Raw genomic sequence first — 27,300 nt, forward strand, 5'->3', positions numbered from 1 at the left:
CTTATGATGAAACAAGGTCTTTCTTTATCCTCTTAATCCTTTTTGCATGGAAGTAATAATGTGTATTTAATTCTAGTCTGCTCTATAGCTGAGTGTTAGTTTTCCATATCCTAGGTTAGGTACATTGGTGAATTCTTTTTTTTTTGGAGCATAGGGGGAGTGATGGGGGTGGGGGGCCAGTCATTATTCTCCCATTGTGTAAAATTGTGTATCTTTATACTCAATTAGACTCTTTATTTTGGGATGTCAGAGAATTAATCTAACCATCATCTGTCCCACCATGTACTCTGCCAGAAATTGGTGCTCTTGGTAATTGCTGAGCTTAGGCCTTTGCTTCCATAGGGAGCTCCTGTTTGGCAGTAGCCTTTCCACCTAAAGGTTCATTGCTGCATGTTGCAGCAGCAACTAGTGGTTTTTATATTAACTGGAGATGTAACAGCAACAGAGTCTAGGGATTTCTCTAGTAATACATGGGTAGACGATATTAAATGTTTTCTATTGGTGTTAGTCAGAGAGGCGACTCCCTTCCATTTACACCTGGAAAGGTGGCACACAGAATTGTCACAACAGCAATATGCTTACAGAGCAATGTTGGGTGAGTTTATAAATTTGACCATCATATTCAAGATTGGTAGCATCTTCTTTTAAGGAGCTTTAGAGTAAATGAATTTAAACTTAAGATTTGGGGGTAAATAACCCAAAGATTTTCTACACCATTTTGTTATAACAAAGAATTGTTTTCTCTTGACCCTTTTCAATTTTTACTGAGTGTTTCAGAATGATACTTTTAAGATAAAGCAAATGTTCCCTGAAGGACCCAGTTCCTCACAATGGAAGATTCTTAGTCCCTCTTAGCTTGTGCCATCAGCACAGCACAGTGATTGCTTGGGGCCTGCTGCTGGTCACCTAGGGACGATTGGACAGAAGATGATAGCTGACTAGTACTGACCCAGTAGTGACCGAAAGCCAATTCAGTCACCTGGGACTCAGTGTAGTGTTAAAAATAGCTATTTTAATGTTTTTTTTAAAAAAATCTGCCAAACATGTTCATATAGTCTGAGTTATAAAATGTTAGCATTTTGCTTGATTTAATTCCAAGGAAATTGCTAAAATGCCAGCTGTTCTATTTTATTTTAAATATTTTCTTGTGGTAACCTATATACAACACAAAATTTTCATTTTAACCACTTTCATGTATACAGTTCAGTGACGTTAATTACATCAAAATATTTCCCTACCATCACCACCATTACCAAAGTTTTTTCATCACCCCAAAGAGAAGCTGTATACCCATTGAACAATAATTCCACTACCATCACACACACATACACTGACTCTGTAACCTTTAATCTCCATATGAATTTGCTTAGTTTAGATATTTCATGTAAGCGAAAAAACAGCATCTGTCCTTTTGTAGCTGACTTATTTCACTCAGCATCTTGTCTTCAGGGTTCATCCATGTTGTGGTATGTATCAGAACTTCTTTCCTTCTTATGGCTGAGTAACATTCAGTTGTGTGCATATGCCACATGCGAAATTTTGTTTATACATTCATCAGTTGATGGACTCCTGTGTTGCTTCTGTCTTTCGACTTTTGTGGATAATGTTGTTATGAACACTGGAGTACAAATGCCTGTCCAAGTCCCTGCTTTCAGTTCTTGGGGTATATATCTAGAAGTGAAATTGCCAGATCATATGGTAATTCTGTGTTTAACTTTTTGAGGAACAGCCAAACCGTTTTCCACAGTAGCTGTACCATTTTACATTCTTGCCAACAATGCACAAAGATTTCTATTTCCTTTTTTTTTAACAGTAGTTATTGGAGGGGGAATGAAGTGAAATCTCACTGTGGTTTTGATTTTCCTAATGGCTAGTGGTGTTGAACATCTTTTCATGTGGCTTATTGACCATTTATATATCTTCTTTGGAGAAATATCTATTCAAGTCTTTTGCCCATTTTTCAGTTGAGTCTTGGGTCTTTCTGTTGTTGAGTGGTAGGAGTCCTTTATTGAGATTTCATTTCCAGATGATTGGGGGACTAATAAAGAAGATCATTTTCACTGTCTCTTGTGATTTTTATTAACTTTGATGTTACGTGATCAAACTTGCACTTTTTTCAAATAGTAAGTGTGATTTTTAAAACTTTTCTTTTGCACACAGGTTGAAAGGATTGTAGACAAAAGGAAAAACAAAAAAGGAAAGACCGAGTACTTGGTCCGGTGGAAAGGTTACGACAGTGAGGACGACACCTGGGAACCAGAGCAGCACCTCGTGAACTGTGAGGAGTACATTCACGACTTCAACAGGCGCCATAGCGAGAAACAGAAAGAAAGCACTTTCACCAGGACAAACAGGACCTCTCCGAACAATGCCAGGAAACAGATTTCCAGATCCACCAACAGCAACTTTTCTAAGACCCCTCCTAAATCCCTGGTGATTGGCAAAGACCACGAGGCAAAAAACAGCCAGCTCTTTGCTGCCAGCCCAAAGTTCAGGAAAAACACAGCTCCAGCTCTCTCCAATCGGAAGAATATGGACCTTGCAAAATCAGGAATCAAGATCCTCGTGCCTAAGAGCCCCATTAAGAGCAGGACAGCCGTCGATGGCTTTCAGAGTGAGAGTCCCGAGAAGCTCGACCCCGTGGAGCAGGGTCAGGAGGACACGGTGGCACCCGAGGTGGCTGCTGAGAAGCCAGTTGGAGCTCTGCTGGGCCCTGGTGCTGAGCGAGCAAGGATGGGGAGCAGACCCCGGATCCACCCACTGGGATCCCAGGCAGCCGGCCCAGTGACTGCGGCCATGGCCACGGGCTTAGCCGTTAACGGAAAAGGTGAGTCCGAGTGGGTCCTCCATGGGTGGCATTTCCATGGGCGGCTGCAGTTTATACTCCGTGTGCATGGCGACTATTTCAGAGGGGTGGGTGTTTGTCCTTCTGTGGTAGTCCTACTCTAGAGAGTAGGCCTCAGGTTGTGTAAAGCTGGGAAAGTTGGCATATTGTTTTTCACAGATGTCTCTGGGAGCCTTGGAGAGATTCTGACAGCCCTTCCTTTATTTACCTTTAAACATTAACATTTATGCTCGTGAATCAGCATTGGTTCTCTGAGTTAATCCCCTGGAAACTGTGGTACCACTTTGACTCGCTTTAAACAGAGTCTCACTCTAAACGGGTTCTGTTTAGGGGTTTTTGCTTTTTTTTTCTTTCTGCACCAAGTTTCCTTCTGATATCATCAGCCTTTATCTCTTAGACTCTGACCATTACACTGAAAATCCATATAAATTGTCTCAGTGTGATGGTTTTTGGATTAGAAATCATGCTCCTTATTTTGCCACCCCATTTGAATAACCAGAACTGCCTTTCCTTGAGGATACCAGTCTCCTGATAGAGCCTTCAAGGTTTGGGTCTGTTTCTCTGTAACAGCCACATTGCTCCTTTTTTTCAGAGTAGAAGTCTGTTTCAGTTTGCTAAAGCTTCCGAAACACAATATACCAGAAATGGGTTTGCTCTTTCAGTGGCGATTTATTAGTTTACAAATTGACGGTTCTAAGGCTGTGAAAATTAAGGCATTATGAGGATGATACCTTCTCTGAAGAAAGGCTGGTGGCATCTGAGGTTCCTTTTGGGGAAGGCGCACGGTGGCATTTTCTGGCTCTTCTCTCCTGCATTCTGGTTTCACCGGCTCTCTCTAAGCATCTGCGCGTCCTCAGCATTACCAGGGTGTTCTCTAAAGGTCTCTGGGCATTTCTCTCTGAACTCTCTCCAGAATGTCTCTGGGCGTTTCTTTCTCTGTACTTTCATAAAGAGCTCCAGTACAGGATTAAAACACACTTTAAATGATCTGAGTCATATCTCAATTGAAGCAGAAGGTTCCAGCCACAACAGGTCTGCCTCCACAGGGATGGATTTAAAGAACTTGGCATTTTTTAGGATATATAACTGCTCCAAACCAGCACTGAGCCCATTGAACCTGGGCAAGATTTTCTTTTTCACTCTTACTCTGCTCCTCCTCCTGAGCTGTTTCTGTTGGTTGTGCTGTCACCTTCCCCAACTCCTAAGCCAGCACTCCCAGGAATTGTCATAGAAGGCTCCTGTAGTTTGCTAAAGCTACCAAAATGCAACACACCAGAGATGGATTGACTTTTAATAAAAAGGGATTTATTGAGTTCAAAATTTATAGTTCTTCAGAGGAAAGGCAGCTAACTTTCATCTGAGGTTTTCCGTTACATGGGAAGGCACATGGTGACATCTACTGGCCTTCTCTCTGGCTTCTGGGTTCCAACGGCCTTCCCTGGGGTGATTCCTTCTGTATCTCCAAAGGTCTGGGATGAGCTGCGAGTGCTGAGAGGAGGTATGCTGAGCTGCTTGAGCTGTGCTGCACTGAGCTCTCTTCTGACCTCTCTCTTAAGCCTCCAGCTAATTAAATTAAACATTACTCATTGTGGAAGGCACTTCCCTTAGCAGACTGCCGATGCAATCAGCCATAGTTGAATTTCACATGCTAATGATTCAAGTCCACAGCAACATGTTGACACCTGAACCTAGCTACCACAGCTGCTTTCCCTTCACTTTCTGATGCCTAGCTGGCCACCACTTTTTATGGAATTTGACTACATATTTCTTAAATCCCTGCTACAGCTCAAGCCCTCAGTAATACCTTATCCACTATTGCTTTCTAATGGGTCTCCCTGCCTGCTCTTGTTTGACTGCTCCCGCCCATTTTCTTTCTGTCTTGGATGGGTAAAGGGTGGCAAGGCTGGAGGTTACCCAGTTGCCAATCTGATTACACCTCCATTGTCTCAGTTGGGGGATTGCTCCCAAGGCTCGGGTCAGCCCTTGCCAGCTCCTCCTGCTTTTTCTCTGTCTCAGCAGTCTGCTGTTCTCTGCCAGCAACACCTACCTTGCTATCCCTTTACTGACTCCCCTGATTGACTCTTGAGTCCTCTTTCCAGGTCAAGACTACCTCCTCTTTGCTGAGTTCCCCTTGCCCTCTGTGACGGGGTATTGTAACTGTCTCTGTCTCATTATGTCACCTTCTACCTTAGGAGAATGATTAGAGCAAATTAAAATGGTTTCATTTGCTTGGGGGGATGTTTTCCTCTGAAGAAAATTATTCGTCTAACTACTTTAACCATCTTGCTGTGATGCATTCAGCCATGTCAGTCTTGGCCAAGACTCACAGGACAAAGAAGAGGAAATAGGAACTGAAATCTGGGGTTTCCCTTTGGACAGTCAGTTGTCATCTAGCTAGTATTTCTCAGTTATGCACACTTCACCCAATACTGCTTCTTTTCCTGACTCTGAAAGTTTTGTCTTCATGTTGTTGGCCTTTCCTCTGCTCATACCTACTTATAAAGAAAGGATCCTGGAAGTTCAGAGACAGCTGAGGCTTTAGAAACAATCAAGCAGCACCCTATCTTACAGATAAGGCATGACAAGTCCAGGGGGATTGCAGCAGTCATAGAAACCTGGAGGTAGAGATGGAATGAGAATGTGTGTTGATTCTCTTCCGTCATGATATTGCTTGCTGCATCTACTAGACAGACATGCAGACACAGACCAGGACAGAGGTTGGTAGACCACAGTCCACAGGCCAAACGTGACCTATTCCCCATTTTTGTATGGCCTGCAAGCTTAGCATATTTAGGGGGAATAAATCAAGAGGAAAAATATGTCTTGGCACATTGAAAATACAAGAGTTTCAGATTCCGTAAATAAAGTGACATTGGCACACAGCCACACTCCCTCATTTACTTATTGCCTGTGGCTTCTTTCTGGCTATAAAGGTATTGTGATAGAGATAGTATCGCCTCCAAAGCCAAGGAAATTTACAGTAAAAGCTTGCTCTGCTGTAGCAAATCATGGTCGCAGGGCAGTATATGTGTCATTTAAATTTGAGGAACACAAAAGGCTTCAGGAGATATATGGTTCCTCTTTCATTGTCCACAGAAGTTGTGTGTTCATATGTTTTTGTGGGAGAGCAGGACCTAACATTAGATTTTCAAACTCTCCTGACCACCCCTCAAGGTTGAGAGCTGCGGTCCTTAACTCTGAACCACCAAGTCCAGCTTTGATTTTCCATCGTGTTCAGCCAGGCCTTCCTCCTCTTCACTCATGTTCTCTCAGAATTCACATGCCCCTCTTACTTGTCCACATTGTGCTCTTGCCACAAAAGCCTTCATTCCTTTCTGTTTGCTGTGTAAGGAGGGTAATGGCTTCCATTTAAATAATTGATGACTTCCTTTTTTCCCATTTCCAAAATTTTTAAATGTACATGAAGGTTTCTTCGGCTAGCACCGGAAGGGACATTGAAGCATAGAACTTCAAATTATACAATCTTGTTTTGTGAAGTTAGGGGACTTAGGGTACAGGTGACCCTGTATTTCCCAGACCCTGGTGACTGTCTCGCTCTAAAACCACTGTTCTCTTTCATCGCTTTGCTTGCTTCGACCTTGGGGTTGGTCTTGGGTATCCATGAGTCATATACACTGCTGAGAATGTACCTTCCACTTGCTCAAGAGGACTCAGGGAAGGTTTTAGTGGATGGCAAAGGACACCTCTATGGCCATAATCTAAATCAGGCTTGCAGATTAACAAGGAAACAAAGCAGTGTTTCCTCCCATGGGAGCCTCCTGTGAAGTTCCCTTTTGAAAGAACCTTGATGGCAAGGTCACATGGCTTCCTAGATACTTGGGCCACCATCAGCATCTTGGGTGGATTAGTTAGTGGCTTTCTGTCCCTGCTCCCCTCACCCTTTCCTTTTGCAGAGAGAGGCTTTTGTTTGTTCCTTCCACTGCAATGTAAGGTATAGAAGGGATTTTGTTTTGCTGAGGCTGAGTCCCCTGTCCAGGACAGTGCCTGCCCCATAGTGGGTGTTGTGAAAATATCTGTGGATGGAGCGATTCTAGTAGAGTGTGCCCATTGAAAACGGGGACAGTGATGTGTCCTCTACTTTAGGGCTGTCACTGGCTTGGACTAAATTGAGGGAGGAAAGGAGGGGGAGAAATGGTCATTTGGAATGGAAACAGGAAAATTACAGAAAGCCATTTACCCTCCTAAATAAAGAAATGAAGTACTGGTGCTCTGTTGGATTCTTGGTCCATGCTCACGTTTTAAAGCAATTGTTTGTTTTTATTTTTCTGATAAATTTTAGAGCTACATAATAAAAACAACAGAAAAAACGGATTTCTTTTGCTAAAACTATTTGAGGCAGATACTTGTGGAATCATTGGGAAATGAATCTTCTGTCATTGCCAACATTAATCATTTGTGATTGAGGGATATTTTTGCTACCATAACAACAGATAATGTAATATCTGTTAACCAAAAGAGTAACTGTTTCTGGAGCATTGTAACACACATGATTACTTTTATAAAATAACCATGTGTGTATTTAAATTTTAGCTACAAAACAAAGGTTTCAAAGATGACTGTATTGCTTCAGTCAGAAATGTGGGAAACTTAAAAATTAGGCGGTACAGCTGTCTTCTTTCTGCTCCTCTTTTTCAGTGAATTAATGATGTTTTTTTCTTGCTCTTTTAATTGCCTAGTGAATCAATCCTGTAAAAGGAGCCTGTGCTTTTAAAAACTGGATTGTCATTATTTTGCTCTCTCCCAGATATACAATTGATCACTATTCCACAAGTATGACATTTAAGAAATGCATTAGCAAACTACAAAAAATAATAATAGATTACTTAGACCTTAAGTAGGTTATCAGGCTGCTTGGATATTCAAGAAAAAGCCAGCTAAATCACCGAGGAAATTTAGTAAGAAAATGGCTGGGGAAGTACCTTAACAAGCCATGTGTTAACTACCTACTGTCCATCCAAAGCACATTCCAGCAAAGGAAGCGCCTGGGAAAAATCGTTCAAGAAGTCTTGGCTGCTGCTGAGGAACTGGAGTAAAATTTCCTTTTGACAATAAGTATATGAAACAGATGCTCAATCTCCATTTTCACTGTGATTATCAGAAAAGGTTAAGTGCCAGATCACCAGCTCAGCTCTAGAAAAAGGCCCCCTTGGCCCTCGAGGACCATTTATTATTTAGGTGCTGAAATTAGAAACTCACCACAGGGAAGGTTCAGTCAGGAGACCCATACCCACAGGCAGGAGCAACTAAGGAGGGCTGCAGCAGGAAATGTCAACTTGAAAAGAGAAGTTTGAAGCAGTCAGGTATTCAAAGGGCATGCACGAAGGTTTTATCAAAAAAAAAAAAAGATTTAGATTTAGAACCAGCATTTTATTCAGTGCCTCCTATATAAGAAGCCCTGTACTAGATGCTGCCACATATATCATATCAACAATTCCTCTCAGGGAGCAAATCCGTTTACACATAGAAGATTACAGAGGCTAAAGTTGAACCTGATGGAGTAAACCTTTGAGGAGAACACATGTCCTACATCCCCCCAGCCCCTTTTAAGCATCTGCTAAGTATACTCAAGGCCAGATGTCGCGATGGCCCAAACGTCTGCAAATACTTTCCTTGTTTCCTTCCTTGAAGTGTGCCCAGTGGACCCAAAACCTCCATGTATGTACTTAAGAATTCCAGGACAATCGTGTAGCGAGCAGGCTCTTATCCAGCCAAGAGGGAATCTTTGAACATTATAAACTATAAACTATCAGCATCTTATTTTAAAATTTGTAAAAGTAGTTATTTGCCACTCCTTGGTATAGAGTCAAAGCCCTTTGAAAAGGAGTATTGTCATCTGCTCCTTGTTTGAAGTGCCACACCCTCTTCTCGGAGCCCTGTTTTGTATGATGCAGACATACAATTCATCGTCTACCACTTCCAGTTCAGCTTTCTTTAAAGTGCAACAAGGACTTAGGTATTTACGAATCTGAGGATGGAGTTTAGAATTTTTGTATTTTTCCCATTTTCTCACTTACCACTTGGTTTGATGATTATTTTTAACTTTAGAGCCTTTCCAGAGTCTGCAACGTGGTTTTCCTTTAGGTAGTGGCCCCCCTTTTGGAATCAAACTGAAATATGATTTATTTTATTTAAAAATAAATTAGGTGTAATAGAAACAAGTCATCTGGCTAAGAAGTTTAGGGAATCAGCCCAGCCAGCTCTTGACAAGCACAGTTGTCTACAGGAAGACTGGACGTTGGGGCCTCTGCAGGGTCTCAGCCAGCTGCCTGGAGCTGTGGGCTTGGGGGAGGCATCTACCCTCCGTGATATTTTCAAGGATGATTAGGACTCTGGCAACTGTGGAGTATATGCCCAGCTTAGGAGCATTTCATCCTCACCTTCTTCAGCCTCCTCTGAGAACTCATTAGAAAAGCACAGTCACCACCCCTACCCCCAACCACCCACCCTTAAATCCAAAACTCTGGTGTCAGGGCCTCTTAATCTGCAGCTAAATTATCTGGGGACGGTGACACACACCAAAATTCAAGAACGAATGTCCTTTGCCATGTTTCATTATAGGTCTGTTGTTTTATAGAGCAAAAGGGGAAATAAATAAAAATACATTAGTAAATTTTTCTGTTTATAGTATAGCGTCTTATAGTTACATATATTTAGTTCCACTTCTGAGTGAAGGTTGTTTAACTTGATTTGAAATTACCTTTAGGATTTTGTAATTTGTTTTAGTAACTATCAAAATTTTAAAAATTTTAATGACCATAAAGCATTATAAAGTAATTAAAACATCTCAAAGAATAAAAGTAAAAGCCCCACAACACTCCACCTCCTCTGTCTATTCAGCTATGGCCACTGTTAACAGCTTTTGTCTATAAAAATGTACTCTTTTCAAAACATCAGTGGGATCACATTAGTCATGTGGTCCTACAATTTGTCTTTCATTTTATGATACAACTTATATATATTTTCATATCCGCACAGGTAGCTCTGCTTCTTCCTTCTAAAATATTTCACAGTTGCTTTTTGTCTAAATACATCATATATGAATGATAGTTCAGTATCCAAGTGTCACAGCTTTAGATCTGGGCTGAACACTTCCCCAGTTTAGATGCCTGCCTTCCCCAAAGATGATAGCCATTGCCTTAGGCCTTGTGACAAATCAGGAGTCCCTCTGCTTCCACACAAAGGATCTGCACCTCTGGGTGCACCCTGGTGAGACCCTCGGCTAGCTGTAGGTGTTGAGAGTCCAGTTCCCCACCCCAGAAATGAATCTCTTCTGATGTTACAACCACAGAAATGTTGACACACCTCCTTTTTTAAACATAAGTAATGCGTAAATACTTTGAATTTTTGCACAAGTAACTTAGAACTATTTTGAGTAAAATAGAAACATCATTAATTACCTTCTCTTCCCTGAACACTCTTTCCTTTTATTTATATTGTTCTGGAATTTGTCTTTTTTTTCCCCCCCTTAGCATCATCTCTTAGAGAACTTTCTGTCTTAAGACTCAGATCTCTACCATATTTCTTTGAAGTTTTAAGCTTGATTTTGTTTTCTTTTAAAAGGATTTTCAAACTTAAAAAAGTTGTAAGACCAGTGTTAAGAAATGCCCCCACACTCTACCCAGATTTACCCCGAGTTATTTACATTTGCCTCATTTGCTTTCTTTCTTCTTTTCCTTTCTCCCTTCCCCGATATGCGTATATTTATTTACACACACACACACACACACACACACACACACACACACACAGATGTGTACTTTTTTTCTGAGCCATTTGAGAAGAGTTTGTTGGAGATTTTTGCTATTGTAAACAGCAGTGTAAGTGAATGGCTGGAATTGATTTAAGATTTTGATAGGTATTGCCAAATTGCTCTCTAAAAAGGCTGTAAAACTGTGATTGCCCATTTAGCTATTCTTAACCAACATTTTAATCAACTTTTCAGTACCTACCAGAGGGAAGGTAGAAAGTGGTTATCTTATTCTTTTAATCTCAATACATGAAAACTCTTGTTTTCACAGGTTAATTGTCTGTTTGCATTTATATTTTTCTTAATTCCCTTTATATACCCCTTATCTGTTTTTTCTCTGTGTCATTCACCTTTTTCAGTATTAATGCATATGTTATCCTTGCCCAGGGGCACCCACCTTTGTCTGGTTGTTTGACTTTCAGGGTACAGGCTTCCCTTTGACTTTTGAAACAAGTTGTTGATTTGTAATCCCCCTGACCCCTTTTTAGTAGACTGCAGTCCCATGGCAGGAATTATCATTAAAATGAATGAAGCAGTCTAGACTTTGCCTTAGGATTTTGCAATAATTTAATGGTAAAATCTCAGCTTAATCTGCATTAATTGTATGATCCTGCTCAGTTTTCAATGTAGCAACATGTATTTCATCACTTCAGAGTTTTATAATATATAATTTAAAAGGAATATTTCTGACTACAGTTAACTGCTCCTCTTGAACTTTATACCTGACTAGTACAAGCAAAAAAATCACATTTTCATGTTAAACTCCTTTTACTGTTTGCTCTTGGTGCTGCTAATGCCTATTACAAATACAGTGATATCCTGTATTTCCACCTCTATCGCGTTCTTCTGCAGCAGGAGACCAGTCTTCTAGAACATTCCTCCAATGACATGTTGTGACCCAAGGACAAGAGCATGTTACCAGACAATGGCGGAGGATTTTCTGCTCAACACGCTCAGTGATCAATTCTTAGGACACCTAGAGAAAGAGTTTACTGCTAGACATGAAACCGGAGATCAGATGGCCTGTCAGCCAAAAACTCTGTTTCCCTGAACTGCAGTAATTCTGATAGTTTTATAGTATTAAAAAAATGGGCAGGTTTTAGGGTAATGGGCACAGCTAGAAATGATCTAATTATTGAACATGTGCAGATTGATTACATGTGTAGTCACAGAACTTATGTAAGAAAATGGCAGCCATAAAATGATGATGGGCATAGTTTTTAGTATTATAATGAGGTATAAACCTTTGTAGATTAACATCTAAGCTACTGCACATGTCAGGTGGGCCCATTTTGGTTAGATTTGGGTGGTGGGGGTGGGTTAGTTCTGGGCTGACATAAGCCCCTTTATAAATAAACATGAGGGGCTCACAAGAAAAACCAGATAAAATGGGTACAAGTGAGGGTCAGTCACAGGGTTTTCACAATCACAAGGGCACAAGATAAAGGCTGTACAATCATTATCAGATCAAGGCAGTTGGATTACATTTCAAGGATTTCAGATAACTTCCCTCTGTCTACTGCGGTATACCAGAAAGCGAAAAGGAATATCTCTATAATGATTCAGCAACCATAATCATCATTTACAATTACACCCCCTCTACACTTCTGAGTGCTGGTTTCTTCATTGCCCTTGTTCAGCCTTAAGTTCCTCCAACATTCTTCCTTTTCCAGAGAATCCTTTGTTTTGTAGATGAGGAGACTGAGCCTAAAAGAGAAAGGGCTCTGACAAATCACTCACAGCGTTGGTGGGAGAACACAGTGCATGTTCAAATCCATCCTGACTTCTGTTTAGTTCTGCAGTGTCACACTCCTGATTCATCTGTTCACTTGGTTTTGCATCTAGGGTGGGTGCTCTTCTCTGTGTGATCCTCTCTTCTGGGGCCAGGCACCGCACTGGTTCCCTCCTTATTTGATGTCTCCTTTTACAAGCCAGTTAACATTAATTTACACATGAAGAAAGGCTAGTTAAACAAGACAGAACCTTGAAGAAAGATACTAAGGAGTCAAATTCTCTGAGGCACTTGATTTGGGTAGAGAGAACTAAAGTGTCTTGGGTACCTGATTGGATAGATGAGAGCAGAGTCCACAGAAGAATCTCTGAAAAAAAAAAAAAAAATTCGTAGGAAAGACCCAGAATTGATGAAAGCGTTTGGTAACAAAAACTTGAGATGGTGAAAAGGGAAAGCATGGTGGCAAATATTTTAATCTTCTCTACTTGGATGCCCTACATTGAGTAGTCCAATTGTTTGTACGTAGTAACTGCTTAAAGAACATTTGTGTGGGAGTGAATGAGCTGAATGGGTTGTGGAAGGAACTTTTGCCTCTTAGTGTTTAAGTTCTGAAAAGAATAGAGTGAAAATGAAACTGAGAAGATTGGTGGGAGATAGAGGGAAGAAGTACCAAGAAAGTGAGAGGTAAGGCAGGTTTCCTTCCAGCCTGCATGCAAGTATGGAATGATGATATGAGATTGTTCTAGCTGGGAAAAGTAAAGATTAGTGGTAGAGAACATCTTTTTAAAATACTAATGAAATTTTTGATGTGCGTGACAAGACCTAGGAAGCAACTTCACATAGCCCCCTCACCTAGATTTATCTGTTCCCAGAGCCCACAGTGACTCCAGAAGGGAGCCATCCCAGGATCTTGGGCACTTGGTCCTTTTGAGGATTGAAATCACTTTGGCCTCAGGCTTTCTTTGGGCTCCAGATTTGTGTCCTTCCTCATTGTCACCCCCAACTACAGCCTCTGGAAAAGCCATCAGCCTTTGCCATGATGCCTTCCCAGTTGGACTTGGTTTCCTCCCACTTCAGATCCACCTCCAAATCTTCATCAAATTCCCCTATGTTCTCAGCCTCCTTAAAGAGGGTTTCCCACACCTTGCCTTCACTGGAAAGGAGGGTGCCCGTTTCACTGGATGGTCTGCTCTTGTTTGCAGGTATTCTTCAAGGCCCGTTTGAAGAGTCTGACTATCGCCCTCCTTATTACTATGTAACCGACCAAATTCTTGGTCATAGATAAGGATTCATCCAAGGCTTGGGCTTTTGAGCCACAGCCTTCGTTCCCACCCAGCTCAGGCTGTGTCCCAGAGGACTCGGTCTCCACAGAGGAGCCAGGTCACTTACCTTTTGGATCCTTGTGTCAGCTGTATGCACTGAGAACCCTTTCTGGGCCAGGACCCTACCCCATCTGGTGCCCATCACCACAGCTAGTCCTGGAAAGGAGTGCCCAGGTTCTTGGTGAAGAAATCTCAAGTAAAAAATGTTAGGTAGCTTGTCCCAAGACCATATGCCCTCATCTGAGAGCTAGAATTTAGACCCAGTTTTTGCCAAAGTTCCCATCCATGGGCTCTGTCCTGCTTTCCATGCAACAAAGCGGAGGTCCCCACCTGCCTCCGACCAGGATCCCTGGCCCAGATACTCTCCCTTCTGCTTTTTCAGCCTCCAGGATTTCCATGGTTCCCATTAACTCCTATTCCTCAAGACTCTACTTTTTAAAAACCTCATTTCCATACTAATTCTCACTTGCCTCTCAGACCATACACTTCTAGAGAGTTTAGTCCAGAGTTGCCAGCTCCTCTGCCTTTGTAGTCACCTTCAGCCTGGCTCCCACCTCTTGCTCCACATATGCTGTCAACGTTGGGACCAGTGATCACCTCCCAGTTACTGAGTGTGGCGCTGAGGGTGCCAGTCTTCAGCAGAACAGGTTGCTCTCAGCCCTGTGTAACATGAGTCACCACTTCCTCATTTTTAAGATTCTTGTTTCCAGAACACTAATCTTACCTTGCTTGCCTTTCTGCCTCTCTGCCTCTCTGGCTGTGTCTTCTTAGTTGCCTTTGCAAGCTGCTCTCCTACCCACCCCTGAAGTGCCAGGGTCCTAAGAGGCTGCTTGCCAGGGCATCCACCCACCGAAGGGTATTTGTCCAGGGCACTGGGCAGCTGCTGGGGGTTCTAGCTGCCCCGGGGCCACCTGCCGTCTGCCCTTAAACACCCAGGGGTACCGTGCACAGGCCTGTCCACCTGTTCCAGTGTCACCACTGTGTTCGCACACATCCTTTTAAACAGAGTTATTAATGTATATTCTTTGCAGCTGTATCCCCAGTATATGAAGGTAAGAACCAAGGCTTTTTGCCCGGATTTTTGTACTACCTGTCACACAGTAGATGGCTACTAATCGTGGGGAACAGATGAGGCCATTTTTTTCACTTTATCATTCATCTGAATGTAAATCTTTTCATCATTACTTTTTTTTAAGAAAATAAATATGTACTCTGTTTCATCTGGATAAAATTTAGCTGAAATTTTCTCTGAACTTCAAATTAAATTAGAAAAGCCGCCCCCATCTAACTGTAAAATGCGTATGCTAAAGGCTTCTGTTTACCTTCTCACAGGGAGCCTCTGGTTCTGGTGGAGCACTTGGCTCACCTCACCTCTCCCCCATCTGATGCTTTCTGGAATCTGCTGTATTTGATTCTTTGACTTGTACCTGCTTAACTATCTTTCATGAAGTTCCTAAACCAGTGTTTTCCTCTTTTTTTTTTTTTTGGTGTTTTTTTAGACCTTGCCTCTTGATTCTGATTGAAGGTATTCTCTGCCATATGCTGACAGCCCAGGCACCTCTGCTGGGGTAGTTTCTGGACCTGTCGTGTTCTTCGTCATATATTTGGTGAATGTTTACTGTGCACCAGGCTCTGCTCGATGCTCAGAATTCAGCAATTAAACACAGCCCCTGGCTCCTAGGGACTCATAGCCTGCAGGAGAGAAGTACAAGAAAGAGCAGAGGTTCCTGTGGCTGGTATCATAGCTGACAGAGAGCAGTTACAGTTGGTAAACCTATCACTAGGCCAGGGTCAAGGAAAGGGTGAGGTGGTCTGGAGGGTGACGACATATGCTAGTTGACGATCAGAGGGCCAGGCTGCATGCAGGCTTTGAAAAGTAAGCCCTGGGCTTAGAGGCAGGCAGCGTTCTTTAAGACAAGAACAGTTTCTAGACTGTTGATGAGGGAGATTGCAATAAACTAATCCTTTTACAGACCCACACTTGAAGGAGAGATGCCATCCAGTAAGAAAAAAAATTGCTATAAAAAAATAATTATTCTAATAGTGTAAGCACCCATCACCCCTACTGAAAAGGATCTGATGCAATTACCTCCCAGTCTGAAACCATACATCGGCTCTGCCCAGGCATGCAAAATAGGAACTATTAAGAAAACACCTTTGATCATAACCTCCCAAAGTAATTTTGGTGCCAGGTTGTTTTTTGAATTATGTCTTTGCTCTTAAAGACAAGTGGGCTTCTCTGCCATTCTCCATCACGATCCTCTTTCCCCCATTGCCCTCCCCTTTGGGGAAGATGATATTTATAATCAGGTTTGTTTATGCTAACATCTGTTCAGCCTCCCAACTTCATTATTAAAACAGATTTCTAAGGGAACATACTAGGTTCTCAGATACACCTTAAAATCACCCTCTTCCCTCTCAGTTACCTCTGTGTAGCCGTCTCTTATTTCTCTCTGCTGTTCTTGTTTTTGTATGGGGGGGTGAGGGTGGGGGTGTAGTGGGGGGGGTGGGGAGGGAGCTTGTTGCCAGGAGAAAAGATTAAATTGCTTTGACTCTCATACAGTTGCAAATTGTACTGGTGCCCACATTATCCATACAGAGTGCAACTGTGTACTCCCCACATACATACATAGGCACACACGCACACACAGCTTCTCCCGAGAACGAACTGTCATAGAGCCCACGTACTAACATGGGGCATTCAGTCTGTAGCGGATCCCCTCTTGCCCCAAGTCACAGCTGCCCCTCCAGGTGGGTCCCTCCATCCTCGGCACTGGCGTAGGAATTTCACCAGTGCCTGGGGTGGGGTGGGGGGGGGGGGAATCAGGATGCCCCTCTCCCAGCACAGCCTGAATTTCAGTGGAAAGTTGTGGAACGATCGTCTGTCAGTCTCTTCTGAAACCAGGCTGCAAATGGTGTGGATACTGACCAAGCAGAGTTCACGGGTTGGTCTCCAGCCCGCCTGCCTCCACATAGGCCTCCCGGGTGTCTGAGGGCCTGTCCTGGTGACCTGGGGTGGTGTGCAGCCCACAGCTGGGGGCACAGACCACATGACTTAGGTGGTGCTGCCCCTTCCCACTGAGACACACTCCAAAGTTGCCCCCACCCCCAAGCCGTACATTCTGTTGCCAAAGAGGGATGGTCCTGGTACCAGGTGGGAAAGGCTGGACTGCGGAGTCCTTTTAAAGAAGTAATGACGTGTTGTTTCTGAGAGTTAACCAAAGTGGAAGTTGAGGCCTCTGGTCTCTGGACACTCTCAAGCTCGGAAGTGCCGACTTCTTAAGTATTGGTGCCTTAAGATTGAGAGGTTTTGCTTCAGCTTCCCAGGACAATTTCTAGTTTTAATTAAAATTATTCTGGAACTTCCTTGTGAAGCTACAATGAATTGCGCCTTAAGAAAATAACGTATTCTTAGTAGAGTCCTAAAATCAATATTGGGATAACTGATAGATGAGGGGGAGTTCCACCTACTATTTTAATTAAATATGAATTATATTGGTTGTGGAGGGAGGGTTTCACATTTTATTGGGTCAGTGAAGCTGACTCCCCTGGATGTTTGATGTGTTTTTTTTATTGAATATAACATGCATTATTACCTGACGGAGACTGTTCTCCATCCTTCTGGTAAGGTTTTAAATTGTGTTTTCTGTTATCATTGTATTTGTAGCATCTTCTCCCTGGGACAAAACGGCAGAGCTTGGTAGCTGTTTCCTATACCTGGTGTTACCCAAAGGTTATGTGACACTCTAGTTTTGTAAGAATGCTGTGAAAACATAACATGTATGCTACCAACATAGTTACAGAAGGCCAGGCTGTTTACTGTGCTGCTGAGCTCTGACTGCACCCTGCAGGCGTAACCTCCTCCTGAGTTTTCCTTGCCACTTTGCAGGGTGCAGGCCCGTAGAAAACGAGAATGGGCTTCCGCAGCCCCGGCTGGCCTCAGAAGGGGTGCGACTCACAGAGTGCAACTTGGAGGCGGTATTTCTGACTCGTGCAGTTGGAACCAGCACTTCAGCGACTTTAAAGGGAAAGTAGAAAACAGGTTCTTCCTTTTCTTATCGTATTTTGACTTCTTTGGGTTCCTCACATCTACCTTACTTGGTGGGGGAAAAGTTGTAAAGTTACAGCAAACTCTCCTTACAGTCACCAGCACTGCCCCGGCTTTGTAGCAGTAACCGAAGAGGAGGCATGGTGTAAAAGTAGTCTGTCTGATTTTTGTTTTTGTGGAGGGGGTCAAGGGTTCCTGTTGAATTTTTTTTCACAGCAGAGTAGTCCACATGCTGTTTTCTGGTAACGGTGTTCCACATCACTTGTTTGTCAGTTTTATTAATCACCTTCTAGAGGAACTCACCATTTGGAAGGTATGTATAGATGCCATCTGATTTGTGCCTTTTCACCAGGGATTTTCTGATGCATACTTAAACAGCAGGATTTCAGAACTATTTCATCACTGTGATGCTGTGATCGCTGACGGTGGCACTTTATTACAATTTCCAGGCCTTTTAGAACAGTTACCACAAAATGTTTTTATCTGAAAAGCCCAAGTGAGGTCATGGGGCCTACTCCAAACTTAGGTTCTCTTGAGCATCTGAGAAGCTAGATCAGCCCAAGGTGCTGTTCCGCAGAAGGTACTTGGAACATGGTCAGAAAAGCCACTGCCGGTTTGGTGCGTGTCTCCTCCATGTGTGGAGAGGTGGAAGGAAGCAGACCATTGGAGGCTGGCCCTAGTTTTAAAGTAGTATTGAAATGCTCAAAACCGGTCTCAAACTTTTTTGGGGGGGGAGGTCATTTTGGTACTTATGTATATTGTATTTACACAGCATATCCGAATTGAAGCTTTTGGTTTCTATTTTATAGTTTGAGCCTCTTGTGCCTAGGTCAGTTTCCTACTTTGAGCTTTTGTCCTCATCTATAAAATGATCTTGTTAGATTAGATGTTCTCTCCAGGTCTCCTTCTTTCTACCTATGTGGTTTTCTTCTTAAAACAAAATGTCTTTTCAAGGCATTCGTTAGCTTGGTGGCTTGGTTCTGCCTTCAGCTCCTGAGTCCCGGCCAGACTGCTGTACCCCACTTGAAAAGGCCCAGGGCCTCAGCCTCCCACCAGTGGGCTCAGAGACCCTTATTCCCAAACGGGTGTGCTGTGAGGGTGCCCCTCTTTCAAGGAATCAAGGCTTGAGTCCCCCTGATGAGGTCAGACAGCAGCAGTTTTAATGTGAGGTCAGGGTGCCAGTTCCGGTCCCTGGCAACAGCCTAATTAAAACTTAATGGGAAAGGGACCTGGAGTTGGGTAGTACAACTCAATTAAGAGGCACCCATAAAGCACTGGATCTAAAAATTGTTAAGCACATAGACTCTTAAAAATATGTCCTTGGACCCTCGTTTGTAAAACAGTCATCAAGACCAAAGCTAGATGTTTGCCTTTTTAGCTATGTATGTTAGGATATATTCCATTTCGGTCTGGTTTGCTCAGTCTTTTAGCTCTGCAGATTAAGCTACATAGTAAAAATACGAAATCAGAATCACCCTGGGGCAGCTTAGGAGGATCGTCCTTCTCTGTGGCCTGTTGCTCAACTTTGGGGGTCCTGTCAGTAATTTGTCCTATGTGGGCAGCATCCCTTGGAGCTGGGGTGGGTGGAGCTGCATCCTGTGGTCTCTCAGGCTCCAGGAGCTGTTTCCTTAAGTATAAAACCTTCTGCCGTGCAAGCTCACCACTGCCCTCACTCATTTGGTCCCCTCCATCCTTGATAAGAAGTGAAGCTGAGTCTGATCAGGACTCCCTATCACTCACATATAGTCATTTGACATTTTGACACAGTAAAAATTCTCCAGCCTTTTAAACCCATATGTTGATGTCTTTTGCCTCTTGTATTAACACTGTGACGCTGGCTGCCCAGAGATCACCTTTCACAACACAGGGTCACATTCCAGAGGTCCAGGAGCTCCATCTTCGGGCTGTTTTGCTCACATGATTCATCTGCGAAGTTTCCTATGTTTAGACCAGACATGACTTTAAAACTTTCCATGCCCATGTTCAGGAGGAAAGTTCATACACGCATGAGCAACAGGCCTACCGTTCTCCCTGCCCCAGGTCGGGAGACTGTGCCCCCAGCGTTTCACTTGAAAGCATCGGTTGCTCCATGAGACTAGGAAGAAGCTTCTAAACATGGTACCTATCAAGAAGGGAAAGGGGAGTGAGAATATTAGAAGGGAAGAAGATAGGTGTGTCATGTCCTTATTTATATCCTTGTTTAAATTTTATTAAGAAATCAAATTGACAAAAAATTTAAAAACCAGTTCAAAATGAGCATTGTAAACACAAAGTTAATTGTTGGTCCCCTCCATCCTGGATGTATGGGGTGGGGGTGGAGTCCCTGCAGTCTCTCCTGTGTCCTTTAGTAGCTGAAGTGAAAAACTACGGGTTGGCCCTTGATGCTCCCCTCCTTGACTTCCTGTCTGTCTGTCACAGGCCACTTCACTCCTCTTCAGAGTGGACCTTGCCACCGTCTGTTTTCCCCAACCGCTTTCCATTCCCACCACTATTCCAAATACCATTTTTATCTTGTTGCCTTTTTTAAAATTCATTTTTCATTCTGCCACCAAAGGATCTTTTGTGGATGTGACTCATATCATGTGACTGTCCTGCTTAAACTTCTTACCTTTATGATGAACTTGAGAAAAAATCCAGCTTTTTTCTGTGGTCTCAAACTTCTTTCTGTGGTCTACAGGAAGCTGCAGGGCTGGCTCTTTCTCACTTACTCTGCTTCAGATGTACCAGGTGCCCTCCCGTTTCCAGAATCTGCCAAGCCCTCAGCTCCCTTGGGGTTCTGCACACTTGGCTGATTCCTCATCTCCTGGCATCAGTTTGGATGGACCTTCATCATGGGACCCTTCACAGATCCTTCTCCCCATATTCTCTCCTGCCCTCTCCCGCCCCATCTAAAATAGACCATTGCTGTTCTTCATGATAGCACTAGTCCATGGTTCTAACTATATACTTAGTGTGTTTGCTTATTCATCTAAGCTTCATATATATATGGCTTGGAAGAGTGCCAGACTTTTGGCTTTAACGTGCTCTGGATTGTTAAGTCCTGATTTTCTTGTCTTTTTCTTCCTGCCCAATTGAGTTCCTTGAGAGCAGGCTCCATCTCTGAGTTTTCTTTTAAATGATCTGGAATATGCTTTTGATTCTACAAAATATACAAATTCATGCCATCAGGACACACATTTAAAAAAAAATTGTACATAGCAACCTTACTTGTAATTGTTGAAAACTTAAAGTATATGTTAATTAACAATAGAGTGCATAGATAAGTTGTGGTATAGACAGGTAATGAAATGATATACTGTAAAGAAAATGAATAATCCTATAATACTGGTAACAACATGGAAGAATTGTATAAAATTATAATGAGAAATAATTAAAGCAAGTCCTAAAAATGTATAAAATATTGTCCATTCATATATATAGAAAATCAATTGGTGGTGTCAGGTATTCATAACAGGTAGTAAAGCTATAAAACAAAAATAAGAATGATTTCTATAAAATAGTGATTGCTTCTTGGGGAGGTGGGCCTGAGCAGGTGGTGGAAGAAAAAGGGGTAAGCCGGGGCACTAATCTTGCTTTGCTTCTGGGTCTGGGAGATGGGTACTGGTGATCTCTTCACAAACATTGTATAAATTGGGTCCTTACGGTCTATACATACTTTCATGTTATTTTTCACAATATAATGTAATCTGGATTAGGTTATTTCCTTTAGAAGACTTTAAACAAAATGATTATTTATTAGATATAAGATATTGCCAATAACTATCCTTGGGAATGTAGAACCACTTTCTTTTTCTTCAGCAGTCATTTTTTATTTTTTATATATGCAAACTGTGGTTTTCAAACCCTGTTTATTGGTAAGCTATTGATTGACTGGGAGGGTCCTCCCAAGTTACTTTTTTTTTTTTTAAGTATTTTTATTGAGAAATCTTCACACACATATATTCCATACATGGTATACAATCAATGGCTCACAATATCCTCACATAGTTGTATGTTTATCACCATGATCATTTTTTCAAACATTTGCATCACTTCAGAAAAAGGAATAAAAGGAAAAACTCATATAACCATACCTCCTACCCCTACTTTGCATTGACCACTAATATTTCCATCTACCCAATTTATTTTACCCTTTGTCCCCACTATTATTTATTCATTTTTTTAACCCATATTTTTTACTCATCTGTCCATACCCTGGATAAAAGGAGCATCAGACACAAGGTTTTCACAATCACACAGTCACATTGTAAAAGCTCTATAATTACACATTCGTCTTCAAGAATCAGGACTACTGCAACACAGCTCAACAGTTTTAGGTACTGCCTTCCAGCCACTCGAACACACCGTAAACTAAAAAGGAATAGCTGTATAATGCATAAGAGTAACCTCCAGGATAATCTCTCAACTCTGTTTAAAATCTCTCAGCCACTGAAACTTTACATTGTCTCATTTCTCTTTTCCCCCTTTGGTCAAGAAGGCTTTTTCAGTCCCTTATTGTTGAGTCCTGGCTCATCCTAGTTTTCTCTCTCATGTTACCAGCAAGATTTACACCCCTGGGAGTCTTGTCCCACATAGGAGGGAGGGCAGTGAGTTCACATACTCAGTTGGCTTAGAGAGAGGCCACATCTGAGCAACAGAAGTTCTCTGGGTGTGACTCTTAGGCTTAATTTTAAGTAGGCTTAGTCTACTTTGCAGGAATAAGCTTCAGAGGGGCAAACCTTAAATTTGAGGGCTCAGCCTATTGATTTGGCTGTCCCCACTGCTTGCGAGAATATCGGAAATTCTCTGTATATGGGAAGTTGAATATGTCCTCCTTTCTTCCCATTTTCCCAAGGGGCCTTGACAAATACTTTTTTTTTTCACTGCTCAGACTACTCTGGTATATATCAGAGCATCACACTAACCTGGACAAACCAACAAGATCTCAAGCCCTATTCAAGATTTCATGTTATGGTATTCAAATAAACTGACCATACAAGTTAAATTAGATAATGTGCTACCTAAAATATAAATTTTGTACAACTAAACATCTTTCCCTTTGGTATCACACAGAAGTTGAAGTTTGAAAAATATAGACCATATCATCTTTACATAACTCTGAGTTTTTGACCAGAGGAGATGCTCCTTAATTGGTGAACAAATGAGTGAGCAGATACTCAGTACTTGATGGCCCACTTATCTTTACACTTGATGCTTTCTCCTTTCAGTCCTCCTTATTCAGCCCACTGTGGGCCCAGGTACCATGTCAGCCAGCAGCATGTATGAGTATGGGGCTAGTGTCTGTCCTCAAAAAGCTCGCGTCTTTTGGGGGGACCTAGTTACCCAGGAAGCTGTATCGCAAGCAGAGTGTGTTTGCCCCAAGTGACTTAGGAGAGCATGTTCCAGAGGTTCTAAGGACAGAGCTTGTCTGGTTGATATCTACAAAGCCCTCGTTGTCGATTTGGAAGAGGGTCTCAGCAGGTCTGGAAGGTTCAAAGGGTTTTGATAAGCTGTAGTATTGGGAGAGATGGTCCAGATGGAGGGACACTAGCAAATACCGAAACAGGTAGAGCAGAGCAGTTCTGATTGGTGCCGATGATTTATATGCCTACTAGACCTTACTGGAAAAAGAAGGCAAGGCAGTTTACAGTTTGCAGCTACAGGATTTTCCCCCCCAAAATGAAAACATCAAGGTAAATGGAAACTAAAACATAATGAAACCAAGTGTTGGGTTAATGCACAAAATACTTACCAGAGATGGAGGATTGCAGGTGGGCCACAAGCGTGGCTTCATGCTATCCTGTGGCAAACAGATCACGTGTAAACACCTGCACATGCACAATATTTGCTCAGAAAAAGTACAGTTATGCCTAGTGGTGAGATCTGATAGAAGACTCCCCTGCATCCTCATCAAGAAAGTTCTGCAGTTTAGTGAACAGTAATATGTATTCCCAAAACTTCCTTCTTTGTTCCTATAAGGTTCGCAGGACCATGTCTTTAATGGATTCCTTTTCTTTGTGACTGGTGCCATAAACTCAAGCAATTTGGGCATCCATTCTAGGGAGAAATGACAGCTCAGGGCCCCCAGTGTTCCATGTCAGAGAATGTGGGGTATTTCTAAAAACCCACTGTTTTAGTTTGCTGAAGCTGACAAAATGCACTATACCAGACATAGGTTGGAATTTATAGAGGGGATTTATTAACTAAAAGTTTATAGTTTTAAGGCTGTGAAAATGTCCAAATTAAGGCTTCAACACGATGATACCTTGTATGAAGAAAGGCTGATGCCATCTGGAATACCTCTGTCTAATGGGAAGACACGTGGCAGAGTCTGCTGGTCCTTTTCTCCAGTGCTTCCAGCCTCTGGCTTTAGTGGCTTCCTCTCTCCAATTTTCAGGGGCTTTTTCTATCTTTTATTCTTAATATTCTTACTTAAGTAAGAAAATTAAGGTCCACCTTCAATGAGGTGCATCACCTCTCAGGTGAAATAACCTAATCAGAAGGTCCCGCCTACAGTAGGTCTGCACCCATGGGAGTGGATTAAAAGAATATGTATTTTTCTGATAGCTTCGAGCTACCACACCTACCTTACCCATAAATAAAATCTCAAGAAATGATCATAACTTTTTTAAGCTATTCAACTGTAAATAACTCCCCAGTTAGTTGACTGACTTCAAGGTTGCCTTACAGATTATTAGCTTAAAAACCCATTGGTGTTACAGGATGTTTGGGTTGACAAGTTAAAGCATGACTCCTATAAATACAGAGAAAATACACTTCAAAGATTTACTTAAGTCAGTGGAATTAGAAGGATGGTAAAATTGGTTCCAAGAAGATACAAGCAACTGAATATATGTAGGCACTGAAAGAATGCTTGAGTACTTGCACAGGTGGACACAAAACTGAATGTCATATGGAGCAATAAATTAACCTTTGGAATTGTCTTTTCTCCTGAACAGGCATCACTTGTAAAACTATTCGCATAAAGCTACACCTAGTTTTCTAAAACATAACATCTACCTTACAGAATTATAAACTATCCTATTAAGTACTAACTAGTCAATGAGGGTAAAGAGCGTAAAGAACACAATTTCAGGGGGACATTGCACACGTGACATTGAAATGCTCGGCTCTCATCCTTTGCCCACTGCCAGTTTGGGGATATTTTTCCCCCTGAACATGAGAAAACATGGTGACCTCGGTTTTGGTGACTTTTCCCTGAACTGGTTCTTCATGTGCATGATTGGGTAGCCGGTGCTTGTCTGAAAGGAGCCCCCCGACCTGCGTCCTGCTGGAGGGTCCTGCTCTCTGCTCTGGCAGCCTGGGGATGAGCATCATCCTGCTCACCAAAGGAAGGGGCCCAGGGGACCCTCTAAAGGGCCTTATGGCGTGGGGACAGGCATCTCCTATTCCACTGTCAACCAGCAGAGGAGGTGGGGTGAAAAGGTTGAAGTGGAAGATCACAGTGAACTAACTTAGGTTTTGACGTCTAGTCTCTGGCTGCTCTGAGGAAAGCAACTTGTAAGGCAAGCCAGTGAGCAGAAGTTAGTCAGTGGTTTCTCAGTGCTGGGCCTTTCTTGGTGGCAGCTTGGAGAGGGGCTGTACCCCGTCAAGCCCCCCCTGAAAGATTTCTGTCCTCCTCATCAGACCATCTTGGCAGAGAACTTAACTGTCTTCAGAGTTGCATTCTCAGTGCCCAAAATTTCTTTGAGTAAGTGAAAGAAAACCTCTTGAATGTGGTTAATTTCATTGGTAGTCCTCATTATTTAATTGAGGACACAGACTTTAAAGGTTTTTAAAGTTTTAAATAAAAATTTATTGAGAATTCCTGGAATGACGGTTATCTCCTCCCAACCTTGAGGGAGGGGACCGGGGACCGACCGGCGCTGCAGGAAATCAGTGGAAAATCACGCACTGTCCCAGCACCTCTGGCCAGCACAGAAAGAGGAAAGTCATTTCCCCCAAGAGTCAGTCTGCATTAATCTACGAGGGACGAGAGGACTAGTACATAGGGGACCTTCACATGGTACTGGAGATGGGGCGCTCAGCCCCTGAAGGTGTTTTTTAGTGTCATTTTCGAAAGCTCCCTGGCAAAGTGCTGGTTTTTGCAGATTGATATACAAAAGCACCATGTGTTTGTTACGCAAGTAATATAAAAAGGCACTAGCATCCAGTGTCATCATAAGCCCCTACGGCTGTGGGGGTGGGGTGGGGGGTGCTGGGAAGAATGAGTCCTTTAGCTACAGCTCTCTGTGGGTTTCGGCTCATGAACTGCATGTCGGGGTTCACAGAGGTGGATCCCTGCGGGCGCGGACTGAAGGACACCTGTGCTGTGTACTCCTCGGAACTAAGGCAGGGGATAGAGACCGCCAGCCACCGAGTGAAACATGCCCGGAGGAGGAACGCTGTGCGTGCACGGTGGGACCCGCAGGCCTCACGTCACGTGCAACACGCACCGCAGGAGCGTCTAAGAACACGTACCGAATGGGTCAGGAGCTGGAAAAAGGGCTGGCAGTAGAGAGGCTGTGCCCAGCCTGTCCTTTTTCTCTGATTACACATTTTTTCAAATGCCAAGCGACGGCTATATCAACGTTCTGTTTCACCGATGGCATAAATTCACTTTGTAGTAGAAAGAACCCGGCCATAAGGCCCAACCAGAGCAGTTTCCTGAGGGAGCAAAGGAAGTATCTGAGTTTGTGCTGAGAATTCAGTGGTCATCTCTGTAACTAACCGGAATTAACGACTGGCAAGATGTCAGGTTTGATTTTGTTTGTTGTTGCTGTTTTGTTTTTTGTTTTTTTTAAATGTTGATTAATAAAACTATCAACATACAATATGAACATATTTTTTTCATCACATAGTTGTATATTAATCATCATGATCATTTCTTAGAACATTTGTATCAATTCAGAAATAGAAATAAAAAGAAAACAAAAAAATTCATATATACCATACCCTTTACCCCCCTCCCTTTCATTGATCACTAGCATTTCAATCTACTAAGTTTAAGATTTGTTCCCCCTATTATTTATTTTTAATCCGTATGTTTTAGTCATCTGTCCATAAGGTAGATAAAAGAAACATCAGACACAGGGTTTTCACAATCACAGTCACATTGCGAAAGCTATATCATTATACACTCATCTTCAAGAAACATGGCTACTGGAACACAGCTCTACATTTTCAGGCAATTCCCTCCAGCCTCTCTGTTACACCTTAACTAAAAAGGTGGTATCTATTTAATGTATAAAAATAACCTCCAGGATAACCTCTCGACTCTGTTTGGAATCTCTCAGCCACTGACTCTTTATTTTGAGTCATTTCTCTCTTCCCCCTTTCGGTCGAGAAGGTTTTCTCAATCCCTTGATGCTGAGTCCCAGCTCATTCTAGGATTCTATCCCACCTTGCCAGGAAGGTCCTCACCCCTGGGAGTCTTGTCCCACGTAGAGAGGGGTGGACAGTGAGTTTGCTTGTCGTGTTGGCTGAGAAAGAAAGAGGCCACATCTGAGCAACAATAGAGATTCTCTTGGGGGTGACTCTTAGGCCTAATTTTAAGTAGGCTTAGTCTATCCTTTGCGGGGTTAAGTTTCATGTGAACAAACCCCA

At 42.6% G+C, this 27,300-nt stretch overlaps 1 protein-coding gene across 4 annotated transcripts in view; it reads left to right on the plus strand.

Moving 5' to 3' along the window:
- The window catches only part of CDYL (chromodomain Y like), a 273,528-nt gene that overhangs the window by 194,758 nt on the left and 51,470 nt on the right, over positions 1 to 27,300 (plus strand). For all 4 annotated transcript variants that reach the window (XM_077144044.1, XM_077144043.1, XM_077144047.1 and 1 more), the window contains one exon: positions 2,161 to 2,827. In XM_077144044.1, coding sequence (XP_077000159.1) covers positions 2,161 to 2,827 — 667 coding nt within the window. The remainder of the gene's footprint in view (positions 1 to 2,160; positions 2,828 to 27,300) is intronic.

Source organism: Tamandua tetradactyla, chromosome 25 (assembly GCF_023851605.1).
Source record: "Tamandua tetradactyla isolate mTamTet1 chromosome 25, mTamTet1.pri, whole genome shotgun sequence".
Taxonomy (NCBI): Eukaryota; Metazoa; Chordata; class Mammalia; order Pilosa; family Myrmecophagidae; genus Tamandua; species Tamandua tetradactyla.